Below are 17,076 nucleotides of genomic sequence, written 5' to 3'. Positions count from 1 at the left end.
GCAGACACACACTTCCTCTTTAGATCTGACCCTAAATTAAGTCTTAAAAATTCACTGTAGAGCCAGAGATCAACACAGCAGAATGTGAAGACCCACACGCAATGGTTAGTTCAAAATAATGAGCACAAATTCTCTACAACAAATTAGGGACCTACCTTCTCCCTTGAGCAGGGCCTATACTTAGTGATTTGCTTCTAACAAACAGAACGTGGTAAAAACGACAGTATGACTACTGGGAGCAAGTTACACAACACGTGGCAGCTTCCATCTCTTGGTTCGTCTCCTTTGGGGGAAGCTGACATTCAGGTAGCCCGTGGAGAGGCCCTCGTGGTGAGGGTCTCCCGCCCACAGCCATGCGAGGGAGCCTTCTTCCTCCAGCCCTGGTCAAGCCTTCAGATGAGTGCAGCCTTATAACAACCTGAACCAGGACTGTCAAACCAAGTTGCTTCCGACTTCCCATTATGTGACATAATCAATGCGTGTGGTTCTGAGCCACCGTTTGGGGGTCGTTTGTTACACAGTAAGAGCTCATTAAGACACTTGCGTGCGAATATCCCATCCACCAAACTAGGTTCCTTGAAACTTTGGCACAGGGGGCCATTGAGCCAAATGCTAGACGAAGCTGCAGGCTCGGATCCCAGCTACTCCTTTCCCACTGGAGAGAGCAGGGCTGGACAACAGCAAGATACTGTGAGCGCTCCCTCAGCTTTCTTCCTCCAGCTTCCTGAGCCTGACATTAATGCCCAGCTGGGTTCCCCCCTTTCCTCTGGGCACTGCCCTGGCCTCTCTTCTTACTCCAGCCTCGCAGGTGCCTCCATGCAGGTCACCCTTCTCTGAAAGTAAACAACCAAATGGCCCCAAGCCCCCAGCCTTCCCGGCCCCAGCCCAGCTTGCTTCTTGGGGAGGCCCACAGTGAGGTGCATGAAAACCCACAAAGCTTTCCGCTGGAGTTTGAGGAAACGCAGGTGGAGCTGGGGGACGAGCAGCAGTGTGGGGGAAGCTGAGACAGTCCCTCTGGATGCTGATTTCCTCAGTCCTAGGATACATGTCCAAGAGCTGGGGGTCACCTGGAGAGTGGCCTCCCCTGGTGTGCATTTCCACTGTTCCTGAAGCCTTGAACATCTCCCCGTCACCAGCCCAGCACTGGGCTCTCAGCTATGGCGGCTTCAGCACATTGCCCTCTGGCTCCAACTTGCCCTCAGCCAGTGTCCCCCAGCACCAGAGCAGAGAAGACAGCTGCATACAGTCATTTGTGCTGTGAACCTTCTGCTCTCCACCAAGATGGGACTTTACAAGGCCTATTCCTTGTGTATGGAAAAGCGCCCCCCGACCCGAGTCTCATCGACCCGGATTAATTCAGAAAAGCTGGAGTCCATAAACATGCACAGGCACACCCCTTCCCTCTGCTTCTCTGGTCCCGTTTACTTTCTGCCGTGGGGCTCAGCTCCATGACCTCAGTGGCAGCCTTGACCCTGACCGGGGCCCAGAGGCCGCTGGAAGCACACTGCTCAACCCCCGTCTTCGTGTTCAGTACTACAGAGGTTCTGGTGACCGAGGACATCATTTCCTGACAGTCCCAGGCCCATACTCTGAAAATTAGCATCTGGACTCTGGGCTCCTCAGAGCAGGGATCCTCCTGCTAGAGTGGGCCCCATACCCCCGGGGCTGGTGTGCCCCCAGGGAGGTGGCATTTGCAGGACAGACCCTTCCCTGCCTTGGTTTACAGGTGATACCAGAGTGCCCGCATCCCCCTGGACAACAGCCTCATGCCAGCAGGGAACACGGGATGGGGAGGAAGGGAAGGGTTCTGTTTTGGGTCAGTCCATGCTGGCTGCCCAGCATCGACTACTTGTGAGCCTCCAGGATCAAGTTCCCCTGGTGTGATTAATAGTGGCATTCAGACTGCTTCTGGGAAAGGGCCTCTGGTCCATGGGCAGGGCGCTGGGGTGGTGCTTTGAGCCTAATCAAGCTGCCTAGGGAGGCTGGTGGGGAGCATCCAGGCTCTCTGGGTCTTGTCACATTGACAGCAGTAGCACGTGGAGCCTGGCGGCCGCTCCACACTCTCTCAAATGTTAACCCCACGGTGGTCCTCTCCGAAGTGGCTGACATGCCCTTCACACCCCCACCAATACCACTTTCCTAACACCCCACCCTGCAGTGAGTGGGGGGCCCCCAGAAGTACCACCTCCTCATTCCTGGCTGCTGCGTTACCTCAGAAGCTAAAGATCCTGCTGGTGTGATTAAGAATCTGGAAGTACATGGCGTGCCTGGGTAGCTCAGTTGGTTGAGTGGCTGCCTTTGGTTCACATCATGATCCTGGAGTCCTGGGATCAAGACGCACATCAGGCTCCCTGCTCAGCGGGGAGTCTGCTTCTGCCTCTGACCTCTACCCTCTGTGCTCTCTCTCTGATAAATGAATAAAATCTTAAAAAAAAAAAAATCTGGAGATGCAGAGAATATTCTGGATTACCCCAGTGCCATCACAAGCCTGCTTAACAGAGAGGCAGAGGAAAACAACTCCTGTTGAGAGGAGGTGACGTGGAGGCAGAGACGAGTGACATAGCCACAAGCCAGGGCCACCAGATGCCTAAGGAGGTGAGGGACGGATTCTGTCCTGGAACCTCGGGACAGCACCCACAGGAGACCAACGCGTCTGCCTTGCAAGTGATTTGTGTGTCCTGGCAATTCCAAGCCGCTGGTCTCTGGACAGTGCGGTGCCACAGAGCACAGATGGGGCCCCACCACCTCCACCACCCCCACCGAGAAGCCCTGCATGCTTACAGGGGTGCTGGGAATTTATCCTGGGCAGAGGAGAGCTTTGAAGCAGGGAGTGACTGGATTGGACTCTCATGAGAAAGGTCACTGGCTCTTGAACAGATGAGAAGCAGGGTGATGGGAGGAGGAGTCCCTGTCCCCCCCAACCCCTGGGCCATCGTGAGGAGACTGGGGAGGACAGGGTGTACAATCAACACTTGTCAGCTGGGCGGAGGAGAAAAAAGATACTCGATCTTTTCTCAAGGTGTTTGTTGAATCTGGGAAGCTTAAGGTAAAGGTTCTTAGGGCTTTGTGAGACTGAAAAAGGACGTTTCCTCTCTGTTTACCTTTAACAGGTAAATTGGCTATCCTTCTCCTGGGAATAAAATCCACAGTGCTCATGAATCCTGTTAGAGCCCAGAGGCCACTCCCTGAGTGCCCGCGTGTGTATGTGTGTGCGCGCGCACACGTGCGCAAGCGTGCATGCACATGTTCCAAGCAGAGTGCCCCAGGCAGGGCTGGAGGCCTGGACGTTGAAACCCCATGAGGCCCCCTAGGCAGGGGGAGGGGGAGACAAGCAGCCCCACCTCCCATGAGCAGGCGAAAAGGCACTGTGTATGTCTTCCCTCCAACCAGCCCGCAGGGGCTTCTGTGGGCCCTGGGCTCAGATCACATCTCTCTGACTTGCTGGGGCTCAGGGACTTGACTTCTTGGAACTTGAGTGTCTTCTCTGACATGGAGAGGAAAAGGTAATTATGTAAAGGCATGGCGTATTGTGGGGGCTCCCAGAACGTGGGGTTCGATGAATGTCCCAAGAGGACAAATGGCCTCTCCAAGAGGTCCCTGTGCCAGCCATGGAGGCCTGAACGTGTAACTGGAGGTCAAGAGGCTGCCAGACAGCGGGCCTGGGGCCTGGCCTCTAATTCCAGCCTGGCCTCCAGCTGGCCTCCAGCTGGCCACGTGACCTTGGCCACAGGGACTGTTGCCATGAGCTAACTTTCTCTGTGTTACATGCACACAACTGTCTCTCTTCCCCCAGTGTGGGCCCCAAGGACTCGTGGGATACTAATAGAGGCAGAAGAATTTTCTAGAGTGCACAGAGTTCTCTGTACCCAGGGGAGAAAGCACTCTCACCTTGGGTTTGGGGTGTCTAATGCATCAGACATGGGGAAACGTGGGGAGGGGTAGGTGATCAGAAGTTAGGACTGACGTGTGTGCCTGGGAAGGAGGCAGAAAGTAAATCCATCTCTGTGTGTGTTGCCGCCTGCCACCTAATGTTACAATCTGCTTGAGTATTTCCACTGCCATCTGTCAGCAGCCTGAAAATATATGGCCTTATTTTGTCCTGTCCCGTGTGTTTACATCTGGTTAGCAAGATTTAGCAGGGAGGTGTATCTTAGGGGGAAGTTGCTGGCAGCAGGGCCCGATGGTCCTCACAAATAGCATTTTGTACTGAGCCTTTGCTTTGATTACTTAACATTTAAAAAAATATGTATGGAGCACTTCCTATCCACCCAGATTGTGACATACTGTTATCTTACTCAAAGGCCACTTTAAGCCTGTGAAGGTAGGCAATTGGCCCATTTTATAGATGAACCTCACCGAGTGGGTCAGGACTTTTTGGTGGGAGGGACAGCAACTGCAGATCAAATTTGGCTTCAGAATAAAAAGGGAGTTTATTGGCTTGTGGAAGTGGCAAGTCTGGTGGTAGCGCTGGTTCCAGGCAAAGCTAGATTAGGGACTCTGGTGACCTCCACACGATGGCACCTGCTTTCCTCTGTGGATTTCACTGTCAGATTTTCTTTACACTAGATCCCCACCTCTACTGCATGAAAAGTAACTTTTCTTTCTCAATGATCTTAGCCAAAGGACAGGATCCTGTCAGCAGCCCTGACCTAATTCCTGAGTGCTGAAGAGTTTGGAAGGCTCTGACTGGTCGGGTCTGGATGGTGAACCCAGCCCTGCAGTTGGGGCAGACCAGACCCTAGAAACCCAAGAACTAAGAATGGGGATGCTACCTCTTGCAAGGGGCTCAGCAGGGTACTGTTGGAGGAGAATGTTACAAATAGCGGTTGTTCACTAGAGAACCAGGTTAGAAGTGGCCTGGGTGTCACACAGGAACATCGTCCAGACTTTAACCTGGAGCTGGCTGGTTTCAAAGGCCTTGTCATTCTTAATGGGCATCGACTTTTGTTCCCATTAGAATCAGGGCAGGAAATGAGTTAAAACAAATACAGAGATCCGGGCCCCACCGCTTGAACAAAGAAATGAGATGCTTTGGGGTGGGGGTGGGGGGGGATGTGGGCATCACTATTTCTCAGAACACCCCAGGTGATTGTACTGTGCAAAGTCAAGAACCGGTGGATTAGATCACCTTTCCCCTCCCTGGCTATACGTGGCTATACACCATAGGCCGTTCAACATTACAAGTGTAACCCAGAACCCAGACAATCTGGGTGAGTGCAGCGGTAGGGGGTAGGGATAAGGAGTAGGTGCCTGGGAGCCCTGGGACGTGACCTTGTGTGGTCTGGGCTTGAAGGTGGTTTGGGCTGTGTCAGGATGGAAGCAGGGCTTCTCATTTGAAGCTGGGAGGGAACGCTGGCTCCCCTTTCTCACCTTGAGCACCCTTAGCTGTAGCGCGTAAATTATTTTAGCAATTGCCTAGTTGGCAATGCACACTTCAGGAGAGCGAGAAACATCTCAGCCCCGGGCAAGTGGTGCTGCTTGTTGAGAGAGCCCAGCCAGGACTGCAGCTGGAAGCAAGCTTGCTGGGAGAACACCAGGCAGCCTGGCTGCTCCCGGGGCCCCAGGCCACCCGCATCACCTACCTCTTTTTAAAAAGGAAAAATTTCAACTAAGGGACTTGCTTCTTCCCCTGTACTGAGGTGGTGGGAAGGGGCCATTGGCTCCCCAGGCCACCTCCACCACTGATCAGACGTGTTGATCTGCCTCTTTCTTACCTGTCCTGCCTCTCACCTGTCCCCCTGCACCTGCTCAGAACCACTATGGCAGAAAGGGGACCTCACTGCTGCTGTAGGGATGAGGCCATATCTGCAGAGGAGCACAGTGACGCTCCCAGAGGCTCCGTGACTTGCCCAAGGTTGGGCGGAAGCCAGCTCCTGGCACGGAGTCCTGAGGACCTCCCAACCCCTACCTTTCCTGAACCCACGGTCCTTGTTCTCTGCCTCGCGTGCCACTTAGAGCTCCTTAACGTTCCATGGATCTGCTCCTGTTAGCCCACACCCATCATTGGAGAGCTCCGTTTTTGTCTCACTCACCATAGACAGCGGTGCCTGCAGGGCCCCACCCGTCTCTGCAACGTGATCCAAACTCCCAGTGGCTCCTGCCAAGTGCCCTCTTTTCCCCAACAGACCACTTTCACAGTTCACTCTGGTTTTCAGCAAGGTCCTTTATTTATCTCCTGTTCCCCAAGCACGGCACATGAGCTCCGGTGGCCGGGTACCCGTGTGGGCTGTGGGCTTTGTAAACGGAGAGCAGTCAGTATGTATAGAAATCATGCACCTTGGTGATTCTTTGACAAGATACTTAATGAGTAAAAAGATTTCACGTATGTTGGAAACTGCTGCCCTGTCCGGCATTCCGCACACTGAAAAAGATCGGTGTAGAGATCTGACTCCAATGGAAACAGGTTTTCTTTGCTCACTTGCCAGTCACTGCCTAGGGCATCTCAGCCCAGGGTCACTTCTGACAGCCATTCCTCCCGGAAGCTGCTGGTTCTGTTCCAAGAGAACCCTGGACCTGTACGGGTGACCAGCTGTACACCGCCCACTGTATACATCAGACACTGCCCGTGATACATGATTCGAAAAAGGCATCTCTAGGACAGCTGGAGGCTACTCTTGCACACCTCGGGTCACAGGAGAATGTTTCTACAATTTGTGCCTCCAGCTGGCCATATCCTTCACAGGAAACCGAAAAGCCAGCTCCACCGCTGTGGGTCTTTTGGGTTCGTAGGTCTCCGCAAAGTCCCCGCTCACAGCCCCTGGCTTAGGTCATTGTCACCTGGCATGCACCCCTGCGCAGAGACGAAGACATGGGGCCGACCCCTCCACTGTCTCAGAGCCCAGCACTTGGTACATTTATGTATAGACAAATAAATGGAAAATCATAGGCAACAAAACTCCAAAGCAAAACAGACATTTTTTTGGTCAGATCGACAATTCCAGTTTTGCCAGAGGAAGGTGCTGCTGGAATGTCACCGGAGGAGCACGCAGTCTCGTGCTGCCGTAGCTCCTATCAGCCAAACGGCTAGTCTGAACGTTCATCGCCGCGGACTCGAAGCGGCTACGCGGGGAGTGTTCCTGGCCCCATTTGGCAGGAGGGCTCCTGTGGGCAGTGAGGTAAGCGGATCACACGTTCGGCAGCTGATCCGTGGGAGCCCCGACTTGGCTCTTGAGGACACCAGCCTCAGCTTGGAAGGAAAGCCGTGTTTACACAGGAGCCTCCAGTCCCACCAGCCAGATGCTCCCCGCTGTCGGGGACCTGAGGGGTTTGGGAGTGAGGGGAGCGACGGTGACAAGTCTGTTCAGGCCCAGCCGTGCATGCCGCCCCTGACTGGGCCCCCCTGCCCGTGAAGCCGGCCGGGCGTGGGAACTGCAGACTCTCCCCCTGCCCCAGGGTGGCTGAAGTGTCCCCTGTGTGACCGTGACGGCAACAGAGGCCAAGGTCTCTAACACTCTGGTTTGCAGTTTTTGTTTGTTTCATTCGTTTTTCTTTTCAGACGACCACCAGGAGTTTTTAACGTGATTACATTCAGACAGATAACCGCTTGGTTACTCTATTCCAGAGCACTGAAAAAACCAGGTACGTGACACGGCACAGACAACAGTCACACCGGAGGCACAGAGCCCCCAGTCACAGAGCAAAGTAACGCGCTATTAGGCAGAAAGGAATCGCAGAAGCAAATGACTGGAAGGAAAAAAAGAAAAATCTAAGGCGATACAAGCTGAAAATTTCCCATTTACAATAACCAAAGGAAAGAGGGAGCCCACGTGATCTCAAAACCCCAAATAAGAACTTTCTGGTGAGGCAGGACTCAGAGCATGGATTCATAGCACAGGTTGGGGCTGGACCGTACCCCAGTCTGCCCGGGCTGACCCGCGGCCACTGTCGCTGACTCCAGCACGGAAAACGTTCTCATCGACCCGGAGCAAAGATGAAATCCAGGGCCTGACGTTCAGCTGCTGCCACATTGGGATGCCACAAATCCACCATGAAAACCACCCGTGGGCCATCTTCTGCTGAACCTGGGAGGGGGGTGCGAGAGAGGAGAGGTTCAAACCGTTCCAGAGCCAGGACCCATGCAGTGCTGGACCCCCACAGTGAGCTTCCGGGCAGGGCCCATCCTGTCCCTTGGCTTGGATCGGAAGATCGCCTCCTCTCTGAACAGGAATGTTACCACGGTTTCATAAGGTTCTGGGTGGAGCGTGTGAAAGGAGAGGAGCAGAGGACGGCAGGAGTGAGTAAGAGGACTTTTTGGCCAGTGGAACTGTTCCCGTATGATCCTGCCAGGGTGCATCCGTGTCACTACACATTTGTCAAAACCCACAGAACACACAGAAACAAGAGTGAACCCGAAGGAGACTAGAGTTCAATTAATGATAACCTGTCACTCTATGTGTTGCTTGCAACAAATGAACCATACTAAAGTAAGATGGTAATGGAAGGGGAAATGGGGGGGGCTTATATACTCTGCTCAGTTTTTCTGGAAACCTAACTGTGCTAAGAAATAAAGCCTATAACTTAAAAGAAAGAAAAGAGAAAGGCAGCCGCTCACCTTCGTGGAATGCAGTGTGCAGGAAAGAGTCATCGAAGAGCAGACAGCGTCCTTCTGCCCAACACTGGGGCTCCCCACCGACCACCAGTTCGCAGCCACTTGGGGTTTTGAGACCTTTGAGGGAAAAGCAGAGAAAAGAGAATGAAGGCAGGTGGGATGGGGGCAATGGGCTGTTTTGGTACAAATTGTCAACTTCTGAAGTGTCCTGGCCTTCTGCCTCACCCCTCAGAGCCCTGTCTGGGGTGGGGGGTGCTTTGGCAGGGGAAATACAGGCTGTGGACCCCGACCATCACCGAGCTCCCTGGAAAACCACATTCCTCCATTTGTCTTCATCCGTTCTGGGTCATGGGTCACTCTGCCAAGTCTTGTGCTGCACTTTTGAGACCCCTGAAGCCCATCTGTGGGACCTCCTATTCCAACCCCCATTAATTGAGGAAGATCAGGTTTATAACCTGCCTGGCCTGGTAAACTGTGTTTATCAGACCCCAATTTCTAGGGCTCTTTGGGTTAAGATGAAACCAGGCCCTCCTCTTTGGGTTCCAAGCTTTAAATCTATGTCGGGGCCTGAGGATGGCATGTTCTTAGTCTAAGCTCCTCTGGCCGCCCTCTGGGACACTGAAGGTCACCCCTAAGGCCATGCCTGAGCTCCACGGGGAAAGAGGCCCACATCTTTGTAAGCCTCCATACATTTACAACGGTGAGCACATGAGGTGCCAAGCAGGGGTGCATAACAGCAGGGAGCGGGCCTAGCTGAAATGCTGCTGTGTGCCCACTTTCACGTCCCCGCCTCCCACCCTAGGATCCGAGGAAACTCCTGGGCCCTGTCACTGCCTGGACATCTGTAAATGAAGGCACCACCACAGCCATGGAACACAGTCCCGAGGGGCTGGGTGGGCCCCACAGCTCTCGGGAAGGATGCATCGGGAGGAAGCAGGGTCCTGCCAGAGGGGATGTGATCGTGGTGGTCTTGTCCGTCTTTGGGGACTACGGGCACAACCGTGAGGCAGGACCAGTCGGCCCTGCCCGCCACAAGCCCCAGCTGACTCCTTAGGATGAACATGAAAGAGAGTTCTTGCTAACAGAGCATTTTAATATGCCCCTTGAACCGGAAGCACGTGTGCAGGAGGAAGTCACAGAGGCCACAGAGAAGAGTGGCAAGGACAGAAGACTTGGGGTTAGAGGGCCAGCTCTGACCCTTCACTGCCGCGGGACTCTGGGCAAGTCACTTCACCTCTCTGAGCCTGTAAAGGGGGAACAGCAGTGTGCTTACCTTAGGGGCTACGTGGCCACTGTCCTTGCCACGGGGAATGCACAGATTGCCTGAGCGCAAGTCTGGGCTAAATCAGCACTTTTCAGACATCCCTTCAGCCCCTCTCCAGTCGGAGCCGCTGAGATTCAGAGAAGTGACGTGACCTGCCAGAAGTCTGCTATTCAGTCCTGGTGGGGACATGAGGTTTAAATCCAAACCACAGAACGGGCTCTAATGACACTGGACAGTATGTCAGCAGTGGTGGCACGAAAGTGCTTGTCCATTCTTGTAGCAAAGGCTTCCACTGTCAATCTCACTGAATCAGGCGAGAAGGGCCATTCCAACTCTGGAATCATCATCTCCCATCTCCTGCTACTGGTAACAACGACTGGGGAGGGCGGTGGGGTTTAGGGCTGCAACGGGCCCGGAGGAGAGAGCCCTCACTGACTGGACGAGGCCATTAGGACTCAGTGGTTCTCTGCAGGGACCCTCCACCCCAGGGCTCCAGAAAGCAGCTCTCCTTTCTCTGGGCCACTAAATGATTCATCACCATGCACCACAGCACAGCAGAAAAATGGTCTGGCCTGCTGGCTTGACAGCCCCCTGCTTACTTTCTTCTCTTCTGCCTTCCCCTTCATCATGCCCCGGCCTTCCAGTGCCCCCCACCCCATTCCTGCCTACTGCCCCCAAACCAGCTTGGTTGGCAGAGATGATCAATACTGTCCCAGAGAGAGTGATCAGGGGGCTCTTGGGGATGGAGCTAGGCCCCACGTGCTCTGGCTGAGGGCTTGCTCTTTGTCCCTACCGACCACCCAGTGAGGCAGGTCAAGGCTGCAAAAAGGGCTCAGCCCCTCCCTCCCCCGACTTCAGGACGCTGGAGGCTGGCACTCGGGCGGGCAAGGCAAACACAAGCTGGTCTGCCAATACCCAGCCAGTCGGCCCAGAAATCCGACACCAGCACGTGAAAGGCAATGAGAGTCTAACTGCTTCTTGAGCAAGAATTTGCTGAATACGCTCATGCATTTTCATCTACCCTTTCCTGAGGGTTGGCCGTGTGGAAGGACATCTGCCTCCCCAGTCAACGTGCCTCGTGAACGTCAGAGGTCACTTGCTGGAGGTCTGTGGCCGTGTGGTCAGGACATCCCAGCCCCACAGCCAGAGCTGTCCCACGGCGCTACGTGGGGTCCAGACCGAGGGACGCCACCCCTAGAGCTAGCTCAGAGAGGTCTTTGGTGAATGAATGGACTGGGGGGAATGCACAGCCGTGGCCGGGGTTTCAGGTGTCTGTGGGGTCAGCTCCACGAGTCACAGCTCAGATGGCAGGCAGCCAAAGGGGACAAAGGCTGGTAGTTCCAGAGCAGGGCTCAGGAATGGCGGGTGTCTCCTGTGCTCCAGCCAGGTATTCTGGCCAAGGCGTGGTCACCAGGGACGTACCAGGCTCGCTCCCTCTCTGGCAACACCCAAGGTCGCAGGGGTCGAACCCACCTTTGTTTCATTCCGTGGTGGATTCGAACACGTGCCTGACTGTGGAAAGAAGGAAACGCTGAGCAAACCTAATCAGGGAGCTTGCCCCGGCCACGGGGAAGCGGCCACAGTCCAGCGGGACTCCTTCCAGGAGAACATGACACGGCCCAGTTTTTCTGGTGGCAAGAACTAGCAGGGTTGAGAAGGGAATGACAGGTCGTACGGAGGGCCTGTGGGGGCGTGGTTTACACTCACACACGCACCACGCAGGTGCACGACAGGCATTTGTGCACAGAAGGCAAAGCCTAGCTCTTCTGCCCCCCATCCCGCTGCCCTTGCCACTGAACACACCTGCCTGGAATTCTACCTCAGTCCAGACTCCCTTCCTGCCGGGTCACTCGGAAGCTTTTGAAAAAGAGCCAAAGAAAACCTTTGAAGAAAGCACAGTACTGTTCCCCATGGCCCCAGTCTCCATCCCAAAGCTGGGCATAGGGGGGCTCCTGCATGGCTCGCTCCCACCCAACCTGTCTGACCTCAGCCCCCCACCCTGGACTCAGCCACATCTGGGGGCTCAGGGGAAGACTCCTCTGCTCCTGGCAGCCCGCACGCTGGGATCTGAGTGGGCCCTGGGGTTCTGCATGGCAATCTTACTGAGAACATTCAGATGGCCACCTCACCCCCTCGGTTAATCAGAGTGCCCTTTGCCTGAATGCCCTTTACCTGCCCGTAGTCTCCACATGCTACTTCTCATCCTCCAGAGAGCCCCCAGGCACAAACTGTCAACCTTGTGCGAGGTTCAGAGTTTCGGGGTCCCAGCCAAGATCACTCGGCAGATGGGGCCAACAAAGCTGAGTCCGGGGGTGCTTGCTTCCGAAGCCTGATGGTTTCCCACTGTTTTCTGAGGGCCCAGGTTTTAGGGATCCTTTCTTAGACTGTCCAGCACTGGTTTCATCCCAGGGGACTAGCTACACCTCTCTCCCTGCCAAGCAGCCACAGAAAATACCACTTTATTTAAGCTGTCAGTGGTCCTGAAGTAAGCGCTACCTCCCCATTTTACAGATGAGGAAACTGAGGCACAGAGAGACTCTGTTCGTTGCCCAGAGTCCCAGAGCTGACCACGGAGCCAGGCCCCCTTTTCTGGCACCTCTGCCCTGTCCTGCCTCTGCTCTGTAAACACTCACAGTGTCAACTGCTCGAATCTAGCTGTCTCTCAAAGTGGCGAAGCCCTCTGTCCACGTCCCATCTTGCTCAGGATCCCCACATGGGGCAGGGGAAGCAGACGGCTCTGGGGAAAGTGGGGCTGGAGAGCCCAGGAGGCTGCCCTGTGGTCTGTCTACAGAACAGCACGAGGCCCCCGCTCCAGCCCCGACTGGGCTCCTCCATGTCGGCTTTTTCATCCTCTGTTCCGAAGCCAAGGCAGCTAGAGCTGAGAATTTCCTGAAGCCGACCCTAGCCGGGCTCTGGGCGTGCCCCCTAAGCTGGGATGCTAACGGGGGGTACCCACCCATTATCATACCTCACTAGGCACAAGGCATTCGGGGGAACGAACGTCCCCGTGTGCTGAGCCGTGGCGAAGCCCCCCTCACGGGTGAGTAAGCACTCAGGTCCGGCTCCGTGCACATAAACGCTTCATGACACGTGTTCTCAGCGGACCCTCCAAGTAACTCCATGGGAAGGAGCTCTTTACCTCTCCTCTCTACGTGAGGACATGGAGATGCAGGGAGGCAAAGTGACTTGCCCCAAATGACACAGCCAGCAGCCGCTGGGGCCAGGACGCAAACACGGCCAAGCTGACTCCAGCCCCATTCTTAGGGCCACTGTCGCGCACGGTACCGACTGCCCTCAAACCTGAATGAACTCGGCACTAACACCACGCGTGCATGCCCCCTCGACTCGGGAGGCACGAGGGCATGTTGTGCAGCAGCCCGGGCATCAGGATGAACCTGTGACAGTTAAAACAGCCTCCGGGCTCTCGAGCTGTGCTGCCTGATATGGTAGCCACCAGCCGCGGGTGCCTCACTAAGTGTAGACGGAGGCAGGAACTCTGTCCCCCGCCGGCACCAGCTGCGTTTCAAGCGCTCAGCAGTCACATGGTGCTAGTGGCTACTTACTGGGGCTGTGCAGATAGAAGCCATTCCCACCACTGCAGAGAGCTCCCCTGGACAGACCTTCTGTCGGATCCTACTGCTCACAAGTTCCTTTTCTGACAATCTCTGCGGTCAAAACTCTGCACATAATGCATCGACCTTTGACAGACGTGCCCTGTGGGGCTCAGACAGGCATGATTCTGGTGGCCCAGGATGGCCGTGTCTGGCAGGCTATGCCCTGAGTCCCCACTCCCACGACCTACCTAAGTGGCACCGGATGCGGATGTTGGTGGGGCCATAGTGCTCCGTGATCACAGTCCCTGGGCTCAGCACGGAGATGCACGCGTTCCCAAAAACATTGTTCCCAATACAGGTCCGAAGGCTTCCAAGCAAGCGGTACGTCCGTGGGCACTTCCTGCAGTTCCTGGGAACGCAAACCCCCTGATTGACCAAGTAAAAGGTCACCCACTCCCCGCTGGGAGTGCTGTTCATTTTCCATCCTTGCGGGAGGCTGCAGTTTGAGAAGGCTTTGTACAGGGTCTCAAACTCGCACAGGATGGTCTGGAAGTTGCGCTCCAGCAGCTCCACGTCATGCTTCTGGGCGTCCCGTGGGAAGTAGGGTGTGGTGGGGAGGTCAGGCAGGAAGAAGACCTCGGGCTTCTGGATGGAGGGCCGGCTGCTGAGGTAGCGGCCCTGCTCGCGGATGCCCTTGTGGATGCGGCCCATGCCGGACCAGGAGTAGCGCTTGGCGTACTCCTGCAGGTTGTAGTAGAGCTTCTGGTTGAGGCCCTCGTTGTGGGCGCAGCGCACGCACTCAGGGGACTGGCAGTATGCGTAGCCGTTCTGCAGCCCAGAGGCATCTGTGCCCTGCATCAGGGAGTTGACGGTTGCGTAGGGCCGTGGCGGCTCGCGACCCACGTGGTAACAGTACCACACGAACAGGACCAGCAGGCAGGCCACGCTGACCACAGCCGTGGTGTCGCAGTCCCGTACCGACTGGATGCCCGTGGCGATGCAGTCCCGCAGGCCGTCCAGCGACCAGTTCCAGGCCACCAGCCACTCGAGCGACATCTTGGGGGGCCTGACGTTGGGGGCAGGGGGCGGGGTGAAGCAAGGTCAGACAGTCAGTCCTCAGGGGTCCCAAGGGCACCTGCACCCTGCAGCTTAACATTAGGGGGAAGAGGTGGCTGGGGCCAGAGGAGGCACGGCTGCCACCACGGTTCCTCGGATCCCACCAAGCGTGGCATTGACCCACGTCTGGGCTCACCACTCCGCTCCCCACAAAAAAGTCACTGCAAGCTGGGTGGAAGGAGCTGCTTTCGGTCACGCCAGCAAGTGGGGTCGGTCACTGTGAAATGATTTTCGAACCTGACATGAGAAAAGAAAAGTAAACCAGCATAAATTTTTATACCTGGATATATCCTCAACTGAAATGTAAAATCCCAGATCCTTCTGGAAGGTCTTTGTGGGTAGGGGACACACTTCTCAATCTTGTGTGTTCTCTCCCCATTTTGCCACACTCCCCCGCCCGCCATTTCCCAAGAGGCCAGTGGTGCATAATTTGCAACCAGTACTAACAATTACACAAGGCCCATCTATTCTGTGTCATTCATAGGGGGTGTGATCAGCCCCATTTTACAGGTGGGAAAACCGAGGTCCTGAGAGGTTATATACCTCACCCAAGTTCATGTGGCCAGGGCAGGGACACAAACCCCAGCGGGCTACATGATGATATCTAGTCATGGTAGGCATTTCATAAATACTTGTTCTCCTTAAGTCTCTGTACCTTTACAGAGAGATCTGGATTCAGAAGCATCTTAAAAATGGCAAAGGAAGGGGGTGTCTGGGTGGCTCAGTCATTAAGCAGCTGCCTTCAGCTCAGGTCATGATCCCTGGGTCCTGGGATCCAGCCCACATCAGGCTCACTGCTCAGTGGGAGGCCTGTTTCTCCCTCTCTCACTCCCTCTGCTTGTGTTCACTCTCTTGCTGCCTTTGTCAAACAAATAAATAAAATCTTTTATTAAAAAAAAAAATTGGCAAAGGAGGGGCACATGGCTGGCTTAGTCAGTGGGGTGTGCAACCCTCGATCTCGGGGTCAGGAGCTCGAGCCTCATGTTGAACATAGAGATGACTTAAAATAAATAAAAGATTCCTAAAAATGGCAAAGGAACCACAAAACTGCATGGTCCCCATTTTACCTTCTCTCTTATGGTGCTTCATCATTCTTGCTTAATCTCTCTTGCCCTGCTGACAAAGGCTGGGTTGCACTCAAGCTGGAAGGGGAGGTGGGCTCTTGGGTCATGGGTCGCCCCCACAACTGACACTGGGCCTTTCTGTCTAGTCAGTCCAGAGACTACTCACTGGTCTCACCCGCAGGTTAGGAGAGGAAGTGATGGGGAAGAACGGAAACAGAAGCCCTCTCAGGTCTCTTTGTCTCCGAAACAGACAGGAGCACTCTGCCAAGTAGCCCGCCAGTGGTTGGGGCCAACGTCTGGCACGCCGTTTACCCTAATAACCTAAAAGTAAGATCAGAGCCCGGCAGTCACGGTGCCTGTGTCTACAAAAGCCTGGCCGTGTTTCCCAGCTGAGAGACGCGGTGTCCAGCCTGCTTTTCCCAGAACAGCCAGATCTACAATCTCCCACACGCCTAATACATTCATTCCTTCAGTGCAAGTGGCCGAGTAATTCACAAAAGTCGTTTTGTGTACTACCTTCTCTCTTGGGAACTGAAGGCAACTGAAAAACTGGGGAAGCTGTCCCCTCTCCTTTCTCTGGGGACTACATTTGGCTGGAAAATTCTTGCGAGATGGCAGAGAGGCCAAGAACCCAGACTGGAGGTAGGCTGGACTGTGGGCGGGACACTTCCCTCTCGGTTCCTTCATCTCTAAGACCCGGCCATGCTCATCTCCTGGGATGGAGGAAAGTGACGACAGATATAAAACACTTAGCATGTCACAACGAACATTTAACATGTGCTTAGACATGCGGCAGCCCATGTTGGTCAACCAGCAAAGCCAAGCCAGGGCATTGGGGGCAGGTATCTCGGGATGAGGGACCCTAAAAGCAAATTCTGGACACTCTTGTCGCCACGTATCTAAGCTGACTTTTATTTGTCCCCAGACTGGCAAGGCTAAAAATGAAAGAGAAACCTTAGGTGCTCATTCACTGCCTGCTTGCATCTTCCCAGCTTAGGTTGAATTAAGAATCATTTGACTATCATGTTTAGCAAGTCAAAAACGCACATGCTAAATATTCATGGCCGTTTTTATGTTTCTAGGAAAAATACAAGAGTGGGGAGGCTAGCAGCTCAATTTTTTTTTTCTCACACGTTCTCAATTTCTTCACAAATCTGGGCCCCACTGGATGGAAACAGACCATTTGGTGCCCCTGGTTCTCTCCTAGCCATACCGTAACTGGCACATGTTCCCTTGAAAGGGGAAGGAAAAGAAAATCTGGGATGATTCTCCCGTGTTTTGTTTGCAAGCCTGTCTCCCAACCAGAACCCCAGGATTCCTGAAATTCAGTGTGAAACTGTCATCTGCGTGAAAAACAAGCACTTTTACTAAAAGGATTTCCCCCCCTCCCTGAGCTCAACTTCTAATTGGAACTTTTAAACTCAGTCTCTCAGGAGAAGAGGTTTCTCTTCGTTGAGAAGTGAGATGGTGATAATTTAGCAAACACCTGTTAAGTGTCAGTCCCCATCAGCCCTGCTAATTGCTTAACTC

At 54.5% G+C, this 17,076-nt stretch overlaps 1 protein-coding gene across 1 annotated transcript; it reads right to left on the bottom strand.

Moving 5' to 3' along the window:
- Nucleotides 1–6,143: 6,143 nt before the first annotated feature.
- Nucleotides 6,144–16,241, bottom strand: ASPHD2 (aspartate beta-hydroxylase domain containing 2). The gene is made up of 4 exons (XM_032883272.1): nucleotides 16,063–16,241; nucleotides 13,615–14,719; nucleotides 8,552–8,665; nucleotides 6,144–8,021 (listed from the first exon to the last, which is right to left on the bottom strand). Exons 2-4 carry the CDS (start codon nucleotides 14,420–14,422, stop codon nucleotides 7,912–7,914), a joined length of 1,032 nt encoding a protein of 343 aa, XP_032739163.1. The 5' UTR covers nucleotides 14,423–14,719; nucleotides 16,063–16,241; the 3' UTR covers nucleotides 6,144–7,911.
- Nucleotides 16,242–17,076: the final 835 nt, after the last annotated feature.

This window comes from Lontra canadensis, unplaced genomic scaffold (assembly GCF_010015895.1).
Source record: "Lontra canadensis isolate GAN:19392208 unplaced genomic scaffold, GSC_riverotter_1.0 scaffold87, whole genome shotgun sequence".
Classification (NCBI taxonomy): Eukaryota; Metazoa; Chordata; class Mammalia; order Carnivora; family Mustelidae; genus Lontra; species Lontra canadensis.
Note: the sequence above shows the minus strand (reverse complement) of the source record. Positions and strands in the feature narration are given on the sequence as shown.

Coding starts and splice junctions, on each gene's coding strand:
- ASPHD2 (XM_032883272.1), bottom strand. CDS start 14,422: ATGTCGCTCGAGTGGCTGGTGGCCTGGAACTGGTCGCTGGACGGCCTG. Junction 8,666..13,614: donor CCGCATCCGGTGCCACTTAG/GTAGGTCGTGGG, acceptor TTTCCCTCAAAG/GTCTCAAAACCCCAAGTGGC. Junction 8,022..8,551: donor GCACACTGCATTCCACGAAG/GTGAGCGGCTGC, acceptor CCCCCCTCCCAG/GTTCAGCAGAAGATGGCCCA.